The sequence below is a fragment of the Chanos chanos genome, chromosome 5 (genome assembly GCF_902362185.1).
Source record: "Chanos chanos chromosome 5, fChaCha1.1, whole genome shotgun sequence".
In the NCBI taxonomy this organism is placed as follows: Eukaryota; Metazoa; Chordata; class Actinopteri; order Gonorynchiformes; family Chanidae; genus Chanos; species Chanos chanos.
The window spans coordinates 16399043-16416649 of NC_044499.1; the positions used below are offsets into that span (position 1 = coordinate 16399043).

The following is a 17607-nucleotide window of genomic DNA, read 5'->3' on the forward strand; positions in this document are numbered from 1 at the left end:
CTGGAGAGGCCAGACAATCTGTCTGAACGTTCAGACGCTGAACATCAAAAAACAATCTCTGTCACTCAACACCAAACAACGCAACGCGCCGGAGAGCCGCTCAGAGCTCTCCTTCCCACAATCACAGTAACTCAGCTGTTCCCAAGTGTTCAACTGAACTTCTGGCCTTGTGTCTGACTGTGCTCTTCACGGCCCTGATCCAGTACAATTTCTCTCTTTACCCGTAGCCAACACTTCTTTTCAGCGTTTTTGCACAATCTGTATCTTTCGTGACTTTTTTTTTTTTCCACTGTTCACTCATGAATCAATAAGAAAAGTCTAACTATTGAAGCAATATTTGAATGTCGTAAAAATGGTTGCGTGGTTCTGCGTAACTGATTATTTAAACAATATCCTTTTTTTTTTTTTAACGATGATTTTATTCCTATTGCTTTTCTATTGTGTGTGAGTACATAGTCTCTTCTGTTTCCTCACCCACTCTCTTCTGTGAGTTGTCCGTCTCGGAGGCAGGCAAGCTAAATCTGACAGGAACTGTGGCAGCTCTGTTGCTTAGGGGGAAGAAAACAACTCATCTTTTATGAGACAGCTTCAGCCCAGTTTCATCATGCCCATGTCATCTGTATCTCTCACCGCACTGCCTGTCTTCCACAAAGCACAGAATCCTTAAGTTTCCGGGGGCTGGCTGATTATCGTCAAATGATTAACAAGAGCAGAGCAAATTCTCATTTTTCTAAACGGATAAGCTGCACATTTACCGTATCGACGGAAAGCCTAAGCCATCATCTAGTCTATACTAATAGAAAAAAAAACACCTGTTTGTCATATTAATTAGCAACATTTATTCCTCAGCTGATAATTACTGGTAATTCACTGTTCATCCTCTGGTTATATGCCTATGTGCTTTCTACAACTGTCATGAAATCTTTTAAAAGTCTCTGTTACTGGTACTGGATCATTTTGGTTTTCAGTGGAATTTGCCCCACTGATGTGCCAAGCCCAAACATTACCCTTTGAATACTGGGGCCAAAATGAAAGAAAAAAAGTGTGAAATAAATAAGCGTTTTGCCTCCTGTGGAACTGGTCAAATGTTAGTTTTTGTGATCAGGATTCTGTAAAGGAACCTCATCTGATCTTCAGGCACCCAGTCAAGTCTGGCTTGAGGAAAAGAAACAGAGCCATGATGAGGCAATTTAAATGCAAATCTGGCCAGTGGCTCATCTTCAGAAGCTCTTCATTGGAGGAGAGATCTGATAGGGAACCTCAGACATTAATGACGTCCTTTGAGCTGAATCATGTACAGACATTTTCAAATGAAGGGACATGTTGCTTTGATAGATTATCTCCATGACCTTAATAGCTGTAAATCTTTGATTGGCTAAATTCTCTTGCCCTTTAAATACCTTCAGACACCTTTACAAAGATGGCATATGTGCTGCTACATGCCTGTCGTACATTCTTTGAATATCGCTTTCAATTCAAGTTGACAGTTGCAGTGTTTTTGTCTCAAATGTGGGTTTTTTAAGGATTGGAACATTGTTTGAAATGTAATTTACAGTGAATCATAGCTACTTTGCCAAACCAGTTGGTGTCAGCTGGAGTGAGACACAGGGTTCAACAGGAAATTGTTGAACATGAAGAGTCACTATGCGGATATTAATTACCCATTGGTCATACACATAAACAGGCAAATATTCCGTATGCCGAATATTCTACAATTCTGCAATACTTTATCTTGCTGGAATTAGGCACTCACTTCAGAATAAAAAAGAATGTTCCTCCAGTTTTTTAACTGAACACACTCAAGTCTAATGTGCCATGAGAGAGGGGTGTTAGGAGTCAAAAGCTGGGAATAGCTACTGCGAAGGACATATTTTTGTCCTAATCTCAGTTTCAGTCTGGTGAGGTTTAACACACATGTTCGCATTCCCACAGACATTTACATGCATCGTCTAAATGAGGGGAGCCTGTCGGTCCTTTGATTTTCCATCTCTGGTACTTATTCACCAACGCCAACATATGTTTCAGTGCTCCCTCAAACTCTATGTATCTGAGATATCTGCTAAATCAGAGATTCATTTGTCTAAAGTCCATGATCTATCCAAGCTCACTTCTCATTAATGTTTGATTTCACCAGTTGAATTCAGTCAATAAAAATTTGCTCAGAACTCCGCACACAGCTGCAGTCTTTCATCTTTGCAAGAAACCAAATGTTTTGTGAGTTGTCCTTTTGATTTGTGTCTCATCTTTAAGGCATATTTTAATATGTTATAAACATATTAGCTCATAAGAGGCTTATTTTTTGTTTCTGTAGGAGTCTCTTCAATATGTAAACCATAACCCTCTGTGTTCCTTAATTAAGCGTGCAATGATTACTGATTTTCCCGGTGGCAGCCAGAGGGGGGAACTGTCTGCTTGTGTCTGAACTGGATGTCATCGGTAACTTTCTCAGTACAGGTTTGCAAGAATCTTTCTAATGTGGCACCATGGAAAGTTGTTCCACCTGCTTAGGACATTGTAAGACCAAAGCATGAATGTGTGAGATTTTGGATCCTTTACTCCCAATGCTGGAAATCAACCCAAATGGTTTTAGATATTTTTCCATTTGAATTTTGTTAGCTTGGCACTTACAATCATTTTCATGGGTGTGAGTGTATGGGCTTAACGTTTTGAGGTTTTTGTAAGGACAGCATGAAATATTAATGTGCAATGAACTTCCATCAAAAGATCAGAAGTTACTTTGATATTACTATTCAACATCGTCGGAAAATCTCTCTCAGTGTTGCTCTATGATTTTTAAAGGATAAATAAAAAAAAAAAAGTCCAGGGCTGTTTGCTTTTTTAAAATGCAGCACTTGCTGAATTTAAGTCTGAGCTGATCATTGTTAGTATTTGTTTTATTTATTTACTTAATTGCTTAATTACTCACTCTCATTCCTTACAGAGCCTCAGCAAACCAAATTCAACCAATCAAATTCAGCTGAAACCGTCCTAAAAGTGAAGCTACAATGAGGGAAATGCTCTGTGTTGATGTAATGCAATGGAAGCGCATAAAAAAAAACCAATGTAAATTTCATGGAGTGTATGTCTGACTCTGACTCTGGTGAACCCGATAAACCTCTGAAAGAGTCAGCTGTTTATTTCCTGTTGGACTGTTGTTGTGACACGTGAATGCATTAATGGTGAGAAACTTAGCCCATTTTACGCCCTGTGTGAGGACAGACGGCAAAGAAACAAAGCTGCAGTTTTCCTCCATTAATCATCTCCTAATTTAGTTTCACTGACAAGTTTTTACATGTGTATGTTCACACACGTGTCAGAGCGCACGTATGGTCAAACGAATGCTGTCCACTAAGTACCATGCAGTCTTATAGGTCATGTTCTCTTGTTGATAATTGAGTCCACACAGACTGTATTTTACAATCTTGCCTGCCCCAACTGATTGCTATTATTTGTGTTCATTAATGAAACTGAAATTTCAAATGGTGTAAAAAGTAAGTATAAGATAGTGGTATTACTTTGTTTAAGCCATGGTAATAAAGCCCATACACAGCGTTTTATGCTTTTGCAAACCACCCAGATATACAGTAGCGTGCATGATGTTAATGGGCAAAATCTGGAGAATTGTGCATCTGATATCCTAGAGATTTGTTGGGTATTGAATGAATGTTCAAGTTTGTATTTATTTCTTTTTGTCCTTGACCAAAATCAACAAAAATACACATGCCAGTGAGAGTATTCACATATTTTCCCACTGTGGGCTTCTCTCCTCTGAGATTTCAGAAATCCTTTTGATGGTTTTCCAAAGTAGGCTAGTCCCCAAAACAGAGGAAACGGATGTTAACCTAAAATGACAATGTGGTGTATGATATAAACAAAGCCAACAATCCCACCATGAATAAACAAAATTACAATGGTGACAAATTTAAATTTCCCAAAATGCCACTCAGACCTTAGACAAAAGATGACTCAGAGGAATGTGCTGTGTTGAAGAGAAATGCTCCAGCACATCTTCTTGGTTTCTTGGTGAAGAAGTTATTTTCATAGAAATCAGGTCAAATGTTGAAATGATGAAAAACATCACTTGTGCTTTTAAATTAATATTTTATCCGAAAACCTGCAAGCAAATATTCAACAAGACGTAACATTTTCATTCCAGAATTTTTGTTCCTCCTTTTTACTGGCCTTAACAATGTACATGATGGTATATATTTTAAAGCATATGGACTTGATGCAGCTCTCTCGGTTAGTGTTGACATTATTATTACTATTACTATTATTATTATTCTTATAATTATTATTATTATAACAATAGTTATAAGAATAATAATAGTAGTAGTATTGACTTTAAGATATACTAAGACGAAATGAATGATCACACCCCTGGCTTCTTCAGAAATTTACCATTATAAAATGAAGCATCAGAGGGCCTGATTTATCTGTTTTCTCAGGTAGTCCTACCCCTCTTTAATAACTAGACTTTCTGGTCTTATGAGCTGGTGTGATTTGTAAACACAATGATCAGTCTTAAAGAAATCTAGTCTAATGGCCTAATCCTCAGAACTATGCAACAGCACTCCACAATCAAATGCTGAAGCTTACAGGAGGACTTACAGGACTTAAGGTCTGAGAAAAGCTAATCGTTTCACTTAAATGTTGTGCCGCTTGAGTTTAATTCAAAATTTTCTCATGCATCTGAGTATAATAGAATCAGAAAACATTTTATTTTGAAAGGGCTTAAATCAACCAAACCAAACTGGTTTCACTGGAACTGTTATCTGCATGTGGAAACAGTGAGTTTAATGTTGGTGTTAATAATTGTTGCTCACCTGTAAAGCATCGTTCATGCAGAACAGGACCTACTTTGAATGGAAGTCATCTGTTGAGCCTGAGAAAATAACTGATGGTTATTTTTTCACACTGATGAATAACATAAAATGTCTAGAGAGGGAAAGTGGAGAATTTAAGCTTAGAACAGGGTACATTTTGGACACTCTGGATGGACGCATCCCCTAGAACCCATTGCCAAGACTGAAGTGATGCCTGTAACATTACTAAATAGGTCACTGAAGAAATGTAAAGCGTACATGCATTTATGCACTGAAGGTACTTCACACATTTGATGAATGAATGAGACTTTATATTGCGAGTTAATCGGCTTTGAAGTTTAACGACATCATTTTTGTGAACATTGGAGCTCTCTTAGTATGGGTTTCAGAGAGCTTTTTCTTCAAGTAAACTGCAAACTCACGGCTATTCAGTCCCCCTCACTACCAATTATGTAAGTGGAATTATTGTTCATCACACAAAGCAAGTTAGACACAACATATAGAACAAGGGAAAGCATCAGAAATGTAATTTGTTTGTGTGTGTGTGTATGTGTGTGTGTGTGTGTGCATGTGCCCGTGAAGTGAACTTGCTGTTAAGTTCTTAAGGGTTGATAGTTCTGTGCTTCTGCTAATGTAATACAAGGACAACTTAAAATTCAGTAAATTAATGTTTCAGCAGCTCACAATAAACTATTTTTCACTCTTTGTCATTAGTGCCTGGTGTCAGGGACATACAGAAAGTGAACCCTGTTTCTCTTTTCCTTCCTGGCAGATAATCTTGAAAATATCTGTTTCTCACTCAACCATGAAACCAAAGTTCAAATCCTTTGTCTGTGCCATCAGGAGAGGCATTGGTTGTTTGCACTAAATATGTATTCTGGGACAACAGGCCATGTTCATTAGGTCATGAATTCCTCTTGTAGTCTACCCCACATTACTCAAAGGCCTCATTGTGTGGGCCAGACAGATTGGTATTCTCTCTCTCTGCTCTTGGTTGATCCTTCAATCTCAAGGTTTTTTCCCTCCATCTTTCATCCTTGAAAGTCCATGCTATGTTTTTATTCCTCCATATGACAGAATACTTGGGGAAGGGGGAGGCACTAATAGCCATTAGTAATTAACCTTAAAAATACCTTCCACATCCTGGTGCAGTTATGACCTGTCACAAAATATCTGATGTTGTGCATTTCACAAAGCACAGCATCTGGCATGTGAGATGCATTAGAAAATATGCTACTCTTATTATTTGTCATACTCTTATTATTACATGTTCTTTGAGTTGGATAGCAGGTCAACTGGTCACAAATGATGGAACATTGTGTAAGGAAATGATTGTGTTTGTGTTTTCAATATTTGTATGAGTAAAGACAGATCCTCCCAGAGGAATAACATATCATACTGTCACATATATCTCATGAGAAAGAAGGTACTTGTATATAATTTCAAAAATTGCTTTATATGTATCAATGTGAATCACAAGCTTGTAAAAAATATTCAAATTTCTTTCATTTTAAGACACGTAGATAGCAGCTTTGGCAACATGATCTTAGTCCTCTTTGCATTCATGAAGACATAATTGCAAGGTGTTAGTGCCACAGAAATGTCCAGTAGCAGATTGCGTAAAATATCATATAGTTAAATTATGTAATGCTTGTTTATGTTAACGAGGCCAATCATAGTTGATCATTTTGGTTCATCTTAAACCAACAGAAATTGAATCAGTTCTACTAACAAACAAGCATTTGGCTTGAAAGAAAGAAAGAAAGAAAGAAAGAAAGAAAGAAAGAAAGAAAGAAAGAAAGAAAGAAAGAAAGAAAGAAAGAAGATATTAGTGAGTCTTACAAAAATAAATGTTATACACTGTATCTCATCATGGAGAAATGACCTAATATTTTTAAGAGGTGCATTGCTCAGAGGCAGTAACTGACTCGTTCACTGCACATGTGAACGTAAGCATGTAAGGCATTCTTTCATCATATTCCTGAGAATGTCAACTGACAGTTTCTTATCTTGAACCGGTGTTTTTTCCCCCGCAACAAAATTTCCTGGGGATATGTAAAGTTAATTTTAGAGTTACTTTACATCTATTATTTCCTGCAGCATTTCATCTGAAAGAGGATGAGCTTTTCTTGTGCATTCTCTGCATTTACCGTGCTGAGCGTTGACACATATTAACAGGGAAAAGATTACCCACTGAAAGTTTCACACTGACTTGGTTTGAACTGCTTTGACAGTTGTGTCCCTGTGGAAGAGAGTTACATAAAGACTCACATCATTAAAGAAAATCTCCTACCTTGTTCCCCTCAGAAGAGTTCAGGTTAGGGCTTGCTACCCTGATTACAGTTTCTACTACTGCTTCCCTTCATGATGACAAGAATTTTCATGATTGCCTCATGTATTGGTGTGACTGGCTTGGATCAGTCAAACTCAGGTGACTTCTGGTAATGGGTGAGGGACAAAACAGGACAGTTCAAATTTCTTAATTTGGAAAATGAAACCAACACCTGACAATGACTAAGTCATTGCTTAGAATGGAATTAGGATGATTTCCTGTTTGGGTAAGTATGTTATGTTTTGGCAGGTATTTTGCAATATTCAAATCTATACAGCAAGTGTCCTACACAAAAACAGTCAGCCACCACAGGACATACCAATCCTTTAGGGGAATTCGTTAATTGTTCAGGAAATAATCTAAGTACTAAGTACTTCGAGGACTGAAAACTTTGAATGCCACTTGTAAAAGCAACAGATTATTTTTCCTTGGTATTACACTCTAAGGAGCAGGTTACAGTAGTAGCAGACTACCATGAAAGATAATTGTACCAGGAAAATTATAAACATAGTGAGAGACGTTGCAATACCTGAGAAATTTCTATTCGGTATGAGGAGGAAGTACTTGCTATTATTCTTAAAAACAAATCAATACTTGTGTGACTTTAAAAGCATGACATAAATGAACTAGACTGAAATAATGACCCATGGTATTTATAATGAAAATGGGAGTTTCAGATGAAATTTCTCTTAATAGGCATTTTGGGGTCTTATTTTGATCTGTTAATGAGGGCCCATCTCCTGCAAATTGAGATTTTTTTTCTTCCCCCATGGTCATTAATGTTCTTTAGGCACGTGGATCAATAAGGTTTACTCATAGTGACCGAGGTCTATGAGCTACGGGAAAATGTAACACATCCTAAAGCTCTTACAATTCTTCTAAAGACTCGCTAGTTCGTGACTTTTCAGTACACTAGTAACGTTTTGACTGAAATAATGGTTTGCAAAATAAATGCAAACACAACAAAGTATCCAAAACCAAATCATGTTTTTTTTTTTAAAATTCAAAAGACTGAAATGTTTGCAGGGTAGCATTTATAAGTTGATTTATTTTCTTTCCAGATACACATTTCGGGAGTCTAGGACTTACGTACAGTTGTAGTGCTGCTACTTGACATACGCTGGAGCCAACAGATGGGCGGTTCCAGGGAAATGTGCCCGCCCATTGGATTTAACAACCCCCGGAGACCTGATTGACACTACTTTCAAGATCATCAGTAGCTTTCAGGTTAAAAGCAGAAGACAGTTCTGAGGACATTGAAGACTTAGCACTAATAACAACATGCTGTTGGTTGAGAACATTTTGTATCTTTTACCGTTTTCAAGTGTTCTGTAGCTTCATCATACCGTTACAGTTTATCCTTGTTGCAATATATGTTGCCGAAATAGGGGAAAAGCATAGGGTACATTTCATACAGAACTCAGGAACGTGACACAAAACGCTATTGAGGAAGACGACTCGTGACTTCTAACGTGGTTTCTCCGGCTTTATCCCCGATAGTAATTTTGCCCCTTAGTCCGAGTTTCATTCATTCGAAACATGGCGAGCGATTCTCCGGCTCGGAGTCTGGATGAAATAGACCTCTCCGCTCTAAGGGTAAGTTGTGAATTAAGCTTGATGATTTAAACAATGTGCACCTGACAGCGCAAGACTCTGAAGAAAATACAATGGATGGAAAAATCATGAAATGTGGTATAAAGAATTTGTCTTTGTGTCTGTATCTTCCCAACATGAGTGCAGATGTTGGGTTGCGGGAAATTAGAATATCAGAAATCTGGTTTCAATGTATTTTTCTGTAAAGCTTTTTGTCATTGCTTTGTCATTACTACTGCATTACTTCGTCACCATGGTAATCTACTAAAGAAATATTAAAAAACTGTCTTAATCCTCTGGTAATTATTTTTGAGTGTAAAGATTCTAGGATATTTAGCACCATTCGGTACAATCTTGGGTATTCGTTACTTAAGACTGTGTCGCTATTACTCTCAATTCTTTTGATCGGTTAGTGTAAATAACATTATTTTAGCTCTACGTCAGTCTGCAGCGCGTGCCGACTCAACTTGTGTGCAGCGTCTGTGCCTTCTTGGAGTAATTAGACAGTAATGAAATAATTCAAGTTTTCTTGCTTTAGGACATATTTTACTCTTCTTTACTAGTATAAAACATTTGAATTTGGATATCGGTAAAAACCAAAACAATGACCGGACACTGAGCTCTGTTATGTTTTGAGATGAACCCTGCTTTTTGTTCCGCTCTTAGTTTTAGATAGATAACATTCCGTCGTAGACAACAGTGTACGCTTCCATTTAAAAATACCATGTTCCTTATGATTGTGAATGTATCTGTTTATATGTGTTTGATGATCTTTGGGAAAGATTAAAAGGTGATGAGAAATGTGACTGTCAACCTGTGGCAGGCCTTTTGAATGAGCCAGTAATTTTTGGGGCTGTCTTGTCTTTTGGCGTTAGCAGCATTGTCCTGCTCTCAGAGAACTGTCCCCTGTTTAAACCAGTTAGTCTGTGGAGTGCTGTAAGACCTAATGGCTAAATGGAATGCTGGTGGAGTACGCTGTCTGCACAGACAGAGGAAGAAGTGTCAGACCAAATAGCACCAGATGATCACCCCTGATAGCTGTTTGAGTGCTTTTGATCTTGTAATCCATTGTATACACTGTATTACTAGGCTTCAGGCTGATGTACTCCTCTATTTGACCATATAAAACTGTATGCGCTTCTCTCTGTGTGTGTGTGTGTGTGTGTGTGTGTGTGTGTGTGTGAATGTTAATGTCTGTCTTTCCGCTTCAACATGTGATCTTCCCAGATGTGATCTATCAAAAAAGATTTTGGAATATGTTAATCTATCAATTTTTTTTTTTTTTAAAAAATACAGCATCCTGATAAAGCCTAATTGTTATCTCCATCCCTTATACAAAGAATCTCTGAGATGTGTGTAAGATGTGTGTGAATTTCAAAGGACATGCACGCCAGGTCTTTGTCACTGCTCGCTGTCAACAGTGTCTAACGCTCTTCAGACAAGAAGGCAGCCCCTTAAATTAGTCTAATCTGTACGATGGAATAGAAAAGATGCTCGTATTTTTTCTTGACCTTGCTCTGTGTCTCACGGCAGATTATGTGGTTTACTGTCACGCTGAATTTTGCTGAGAGCGACTCAAAAACTCTCATTTGATGAAAGCACTGATAATGTGTGAGACAAATGCACATTTTTTAAACATGGGTGCCTTGTCTTAAAATGTTTTTTGATGTACACATGGTTCTGAGTGCAGTTGTGCTGTTTGGATATACTGGTTGTTGTAAGCATGGATGGACTGTCTATAGTAATCAGGTTGTTTGGAATCCCAGAAGGGAAGAGGTTTCTGTTTTTTCTCATGTCGCCTATCCAGCGTTACTTGTTTTCCTGTGTTTTCCTTTCGAGATGTGTGGTGTATTAAAGATTTCTATCTTTTTTTCTTTTTAATCACTCTGACGAACTGACACAATGCAGTTCTACATTAGTCTGTGTGCGTGCGTGCGTGCGTGTGTGTGTGTTTGGTCGTTGGGTCGGGCAGTGGAAATAGGTCACCCATAAGCAGGGCTTTGACGTGTGCTTAGAGGGGGAGAATTTCACTGGAGCACACGCCCAGATGCACCATTCATAAACTTACCATTCGCACCATGTGTCTCTGTGTAGATTATGCCCCAGAAAAAAAAGCAGACGGGAGGAGAAAGGGGTAGGGGTAGGAGTAGGAGTTGGGTATGTCTGGAATGAGCTAGCCCACCTAGCATGCTCCGGATAGAGAATGAGCTTAAAATGAGACTGTGCTCCCTGTGACCACAAACCTTGAAATTAGATCCTTGCTTTTGTGTTTGTCGACTGGCCATTTTTAGCTCCACATGGCAGAGAAGACCTTGATGCTGTCTTGGGTCATCTTAACTAGGTAGCAGGGCTGTGTGTTGCTATCTGCCTGAACTCTGATGACATGGATCAAGGCTGCTCATATTAATGAGATGCAAAGTCATCTGGACTTTGTGTGAGACCCTGCTCACTGTACAGGGCTGTGATAGGCTTACTGTGCTTGTCAGATGAACCGTTTGATTGGTTGTATGCATAGGTGACAAGGTGATATGCAAAGGCAGATGCACCTGTTTAGATGAGAGGCACAGATCGGTGACCAAACCAAGACTGAGCTAGTAATGAAAACAGGCATGACAGGAGGGCAGAGAGAGGTGACAGGAGGGTGTATCTGTCTGTGTGTGTGTATGTGTGTGTGTGAGAGAGAGTGTGTGTGTAGCCACAACGGGGATCTACCTAGGTTTCTTCACACCCTTTAGATCTCTCTCTCTCTCTCTCTCTCTCTATTTCTCTCTCTCTCTCTCCCTCCCTCTCCCCTCCCTTTCTCTCATTCTCTCTGCTTCTCTCACTACTCTCTCTTTCCCTTTCTTTCTCTCACTCATTCTCTCTCTCTCATTCATCCTTATGGTCTGGCCTGGTTAGAGCTGTATTTCCTAAGGCTGCTCCCTCTGTTCATTGAGTAACCCTACAGGGTGAATTTTCAGTGTTGGGCCTGCCACTGTGGAAGCCAGCTGGTATACCGTCTGCCAGCCCCTCACCTGACTACTTTAGCCTGACACCCACCCCATCCCTCTGTGTTTGTGTGTGTGTGTGTTTGTGTGTGTGTGTGTGTGTGTGTGTGTGTGTGTGTGTGTGTGTGTGTGTGTGTGTGCAAAAATGCCCAGTCCTTGTGCATCCACTCTGAATCATTCCGTGGTAGAAGCATGTAACTGTTCCCTTATGTGTTTCTTTTTTAAAGCACTCGATGTAGCTTGGCTGAACTTACACCCATTTCATTACTTCACTGAGAAAGTGTCTTTATTGAGATAGAGTCTTTGGTTTCTCCAGCTGAATGTTTGCGCACAGACAGGAATTAAAAGTATCAGAACGAAGGCCAAAAAAAAAAAAAAAGTGCACACGTTAGCGTTTATAACCACATAAAAACACACAGTCAGATGAAAGATGAGAAGCATTGCAACCAGTTTCATTCCACATCCTGCGTGAACTACTCTATATGTCGGCTTGTGTGGGTTATGATGAAGAAGCTGGCTGGTCAGAATGCTTCAAGCTTTTATCTGTTGCCCCCCCCCCCCCCCCCCCCTCACATCCCCCTCTGTGACTGCAGCTCCACTACAGCTGCCTGCTGGCTTGCTTCCTGTATAGCAGCTCAAGTGTGAATGGAGTTTTTCTTTTCTTCTTCTTCTTCTTCTTCTTTTTTTTTTTAAATTGTCTTATCTATTTCCCTTTTTGGTCTGGTCTTGTTTATCTAATGTCTCTGGCCAAAAATTGCTTCATTGCAGTTGTTTGTTGGAGCTATGTTAAATCTGTGGTGAGGCTGAACCATAGAATGATAATTGAAACTCGCTGGATGCAGGTGACGAACGGGTGTGCTTTCCTGAGTTAATGTCAGAATGTTTTCTCTGTGTTTCCCTGTATGACTCAGATTAAAGACAGATGCACACAGATCAAACAGCAGGCTTACATATACAACTGACATTTAACAGTCTGACTGGCAGTAATAACAGTCTTTCTTTGCTGTTGTTTGTCTCAGTGGCTGCATGTTCGGAGAGTGTTTGGTTCTGTGCATGTCTGTTAGGAATTTAATATCATGCTGTGAGTATGAAGATCCTGCTATATTTTAATTTGTGTGTATATGTGTGTGTGTGGGTGTGTGCACACACATATACATGTGTTCATCAACAGTTGTTGTTTTTGTGTTTTTGATGATTAAAGGCTGATACATCAGCTTGCACCATTGTCAAATCTGGAGATGTGCATGCCATTTCACAGTTGAGCAATCCAAATTGTATTGTCATATCTGGTTGCATAGAAGTAAAGATAAACATAGTAAAAAACACGCTCAATTCATTCGAGGCATTAGAACAGACTTTGTCTGATTGAGAGAGATGTGTCTCTGACAGCTTGCATTCTATTTGACAGTACAGGAAATTAGCACAAGCAGATGCTTACTTCAATTTATTTGGAGCATGCTGTTTGAATCAGGAATGAGATCTTATTGCTGGAGTGTTATGTTATCATTGTGTTATTGATCAGTGTTTCAACACAAGCTGCCCTCCCAACGTGCTGGCTATTGATGTGTAAGCTCTTCTCTTCATTTGCCTTATACCCCACTCTCCCTGGCTGTTAATAAGAAGGGCTTTTAGCAGTTTGATTTTGCGTAGTTTTTTTTTAAATTATATTATCTATAACTCTTCCTGGTGTAAATTGTGCGAGTACTGTGGCTAGTCTCTGTGAGAATACTGTGATTTGTCTTGAGGAAGCACAGTTTGCGTGGGGCACCATTAGGTATCCCCCTGTTCCCTACTCTGTGAGAATACTGTGATCCCTTTTTTCCACATGCGCCATTGCAGCCAACAACTCTCTCTCTCTTCAGCTACAATCAGTCACCTATTTCAACTATTGGGACAGTATGTTTGCCACTCCGTTACAAAACTACAACAGTACCTGCGGCTGTGTTTTATGTTGCGACACAGGGTGCTAACATCCTTGGACTGGATTTATTCCATGCTCTAGGCTTCAAGCTGTCAGATTCAAATGGCGAACAGGTCCTTCACCTGTTTTCACCATGGGCCACCACTCATCCACAGATTTTTGAGGGGTAGGGATGCCTTTCAGGTTTTGTTCATCGCCCCTATGTCAACAAGCAGGTGAAGCCTGTCATTCAGCCATTAAGGAGAGTTCCACTGACCCTCTGGGAGCCAGTGGCATAAGCGTTGCAGCATCTCCTGGAGGACAACATTATTGAGCCCATTGACGCTTTGCCATGGGTTTCTAACTCGGTCATCACACACAAGAAAAATGGTGGATTGTGGCTTTGTGCCGATCTACGGGCCGCCAACAAAGCCGTTATCCCAGAGAGATACCCACTACCAACATTAGAGGAGCTAACCCCCCATGGACTTAGCTCTGCCCCTTCTTGTTTTCAAAAAATCATGACACTCCTTCTCACAGGAATACAAGGAGTTTCAATCTACTTAGATGACGTGGTGGTCCATGGCGTGACACAGACTCAGCATAACAGTCGTCTAAAATAGGTCTTCCAACAACTCTCAGAACATGGGGCAACTCTCAACACAGAACAATGTGTGTTCGGGGTCCTTGAAATTGAATTCTTAGGCTGCAGGCTGTCCAGCAAGGGGGTCACCCCTATCATGTCTCATGTGGAGGCCTTTCTTAACGTTCCTGGGCCGCAGTCTGTGGCGCAACTTGCATCATTTCTTGGCATGGCCAACTATCACTTATGCTTCTTGCCAAACTATGCTACTACAACTGCCCCACTCCTGCACTTGCTAAAAAAGGATACACCATGGACATGGGCACCGGACTGCTAGGAGGGAGTTCAGGTGATCAAGAGGCAGCTCACCTCACCCCCAACTTTAACCCATTTCAATCCAGCTACACAGACGATTGTCATGTGTGATACATCTGCTTTCGCCTTGGGAGCTGTGCTGTCACAGTTATATGAGGGAGTAGGACACCCTGTGGCCTTTGCCTCAAGGGCTTTGTCACCAGCTGAGCAGAAATACTGCATCAGAGAACGGGAGGCACTGGCCTGGATGTGGGCTTGCGAATGGTGGCATCTATATGTGTATGGCTGATCCTTCACACTACACACAGACCACCAAGCCCTCACAGCACTGCTGGGTCCAAAGGGTTCTAGTCACAAGCCATTGAGGCTGTTCAGGTGGTTTGACCGTCTAAACCAGTACAATTTTGTACCAGAGTTCACTCCAGGCCGTCATAACACAGTAGCGAACCTGTTGTCCAGGGCAATCATGCCCTCAACGGTGGTGCATCTGGCCAGTGATGATGAGAAGGATTGTGTTCGCATGCTACATGGCCCACTGCAATCAGCTGTGACCCTGCAGGAACTCAAGCAAGGATCACAGGATGATGAGTTGCTATCAAAGCTCTGTACATACTCCAGAGGAGGGTGGCCTGTTTCAGTGGAAAGCTCATTACTTCCATTCTACAGAGTGAGAGACGAGCTTTCATATTGGGAAGAGGTATGCATTGCGAGGGGCCACTACACACTGATTCCACAGGCCTTGAGAGCCAGAGTGCCTTGTATGGCTCATGAAGGGCATCTTGACGTGGTAAAACTAAAGCAGCCCTGCAGAGACTTGATCTGGTGGCCTAATATTGACCGTGACATAGACTCCCTTGTAGAGGACTGTGCAGCATGTCTTCTTAGTGGGAAGTCTGGCTCCCCTACTCCTGCACCCTCAAATCCGCTCCCCTGGCCCACAGCACCTTGGGAACACCTTGAAGTGGATCTCTGTGGTAAAATGCAAGGTGCACCAGGGCACATGCTTGTTTCCTCTTAGTCTTAGTCAAAGCCATACATTGGCTTCAACCACCACGCAAGCAATCCTTCACCAGCTGAGGAAGCTATTTTGGCAGTGGGGGTTGCCTGGCATTATCACTACTGAAAATGGACCTCAGTTTGTGTCTGCAGAATTCACCACTTACCTCCGAAACCAGTCAGTCAAGTACATCCGCACTTCCATCTACCATCCTCAAGCAAATGGACTTAACTGGACCCTAAAGGAAGGGATATGAGCTTACCTGACTGAAGGCAGACCTTTTGATATGGCTCTCCGCCTCTCCCTGCTACACATTTGGGCTGCTAAACACTCCACAACGGGTGTGTCCCCAGTTTCCCTGATGATGGTCAGGGAACTAAGACTTCCTCTTGACTGTCTCTGGCCAGAGCAGCAAGGTCGACCCAAGTCAACCATTCAAGCTCATGTGGATTCTGCCCAGCAGAAGAGGAAAAAACACTTTGATGCATCACATAGCCTGCTCTGAAGGTTAAAAGTGGGTGCGAGTGGAAGCTGACAGTCATCAGAACAAGCTGTCTTCATTCTGGTCCACACCCCTGCAGGTAGAATGACAGCTTGGCCCCGTTACATATCACTTCAGGATGCATCTCATTGACATCATCTTTATCGGGTCCCAGCACCCCAAACAACGCATGACCCAGGGCCTCCAACATTGCTCCATACAAAGCAACAGCAGAGCATGGAGACAAACAGGAAATCCTCCCCAACAAAAAGTCCTGTTAGGGGCCAGTCACACGCCACGGTTCAAACACCTGCACCAATCCAGACCCCAGTCATACTTCAGGAATTGGGGCGACCCCAACGCATTAGAGCACACCCCAGGTGGTTCCAAAATTATGTGGACTGACCAGAGGGGGGGGGGGGATGTTGTGTTCAGTGTTAAAAGTTGCTATACCTTTAGTGAAGTGTTATGTTATGTCTTTAAGGAGGTGTTACGTTCTGTATTATGGGACTGAAGGACAACCATGATCCTTGGGTAGTGTGTGGAGGATATGGAAATTAAAAGAGAAAACTTGAACTGAACCGATGTTCTCTGTGTATGAAACACCCCTGTTTCCTATTCTATGAGAATACTGTGATTTTTCTTAAGGAAGCACAGTTTGCATGGGGTGTCATTAGGTATCCTCTGTGTTAGAAACACAGGATTTTCCAGTGAAGAGTCTGAATGGTGTGCTTAGGCGTATAGCATTACTGAGGCGGAATAGAATCAAGGCCTCTGGGTATAAACATGTGATAAACAGGGAAAAGGACACTCTTAACTGCCTCACCAGCACAAACAACGCCACAACACGACAGTTGGTGACTCACAGTAGAGTTACACCTATAGGGATATCAATGTTTCCAATGTTGTGTCAACAAAATAGCGAGAAAAGGGCTGAGAAGGAAGTAGATTAGTGCATGAGAGCCTGCAGTGACCTACTCCTGAGAAGTCAAAACCCTTGTTTTCTGTCTCCAACATATCTTTAGACATAAATATTACAATCGAAAGAAAAACTGAAAATAAATATGTTTTTGAGCTATATCAGATCAAATCTGACACCTTCACCTTTTTGAAGAAAACTGACTAGGTTTGCATCCTGTAGACTGATCATATCAATCAGTTGAGATGAAGATAATGCTCTTTAGTGAAGCATATGGTTGTGAAATGAAATATGCTCATATGCGCCTCTGGTTGAGCTCCTATTTTTTTTTTTTTTTTTTTTTTCTACTGTGGTGTATGAAATATAAATGCCAACAGAGATATTTTTGTCAGTCAGGCTGTGCTGTATAGGAACTGGGGCATGAGAGGTGTCCTTAGTGAGTAGTACTTCTGTATACCAGCGAGAACTCCGACTCAGAGAGGAGCTAGCTGCTCATTCAGAAAACTGACAGGAACCGGGGAGAACGCGTCAGTTTAGATCCCAAAATATCTGCGCTCTGTGATTAGGGCTAGAAAAAGTAAACAGTGCATTTGTGTGTGTGTGTGTGCATGTGTGTGTGTGTGTGTGTGTGTTTGTGTGTTTGAGGTTTCATGAATTGGCTCCACATGAAGCGT

General features: G+C 41.0%; 1 protein-coding gene across 1 annotated transcript in view; it reads left to right on the forward strand.

Annotated features, from left to right (window-relative positions):
- The first annotated feature begins 8697 nt into the window (after positions 1-8697).
- The window catches only part of tnika (TRAF2 and NCK interacting kinase a), a 70883-nt gene continuing 61973 nt past the window's right edge, over positions 8698-17607 (forward strand). The window contains exon 1 of the mRNA XM_030773113.1: positions 8698-8754. Within this exon, the coding sequence (XP_030628973.1) occupies positions 8698-8754 (57 nt within the window). The remainder of the gene's footprint in view (positions 8755-17607) is intronic.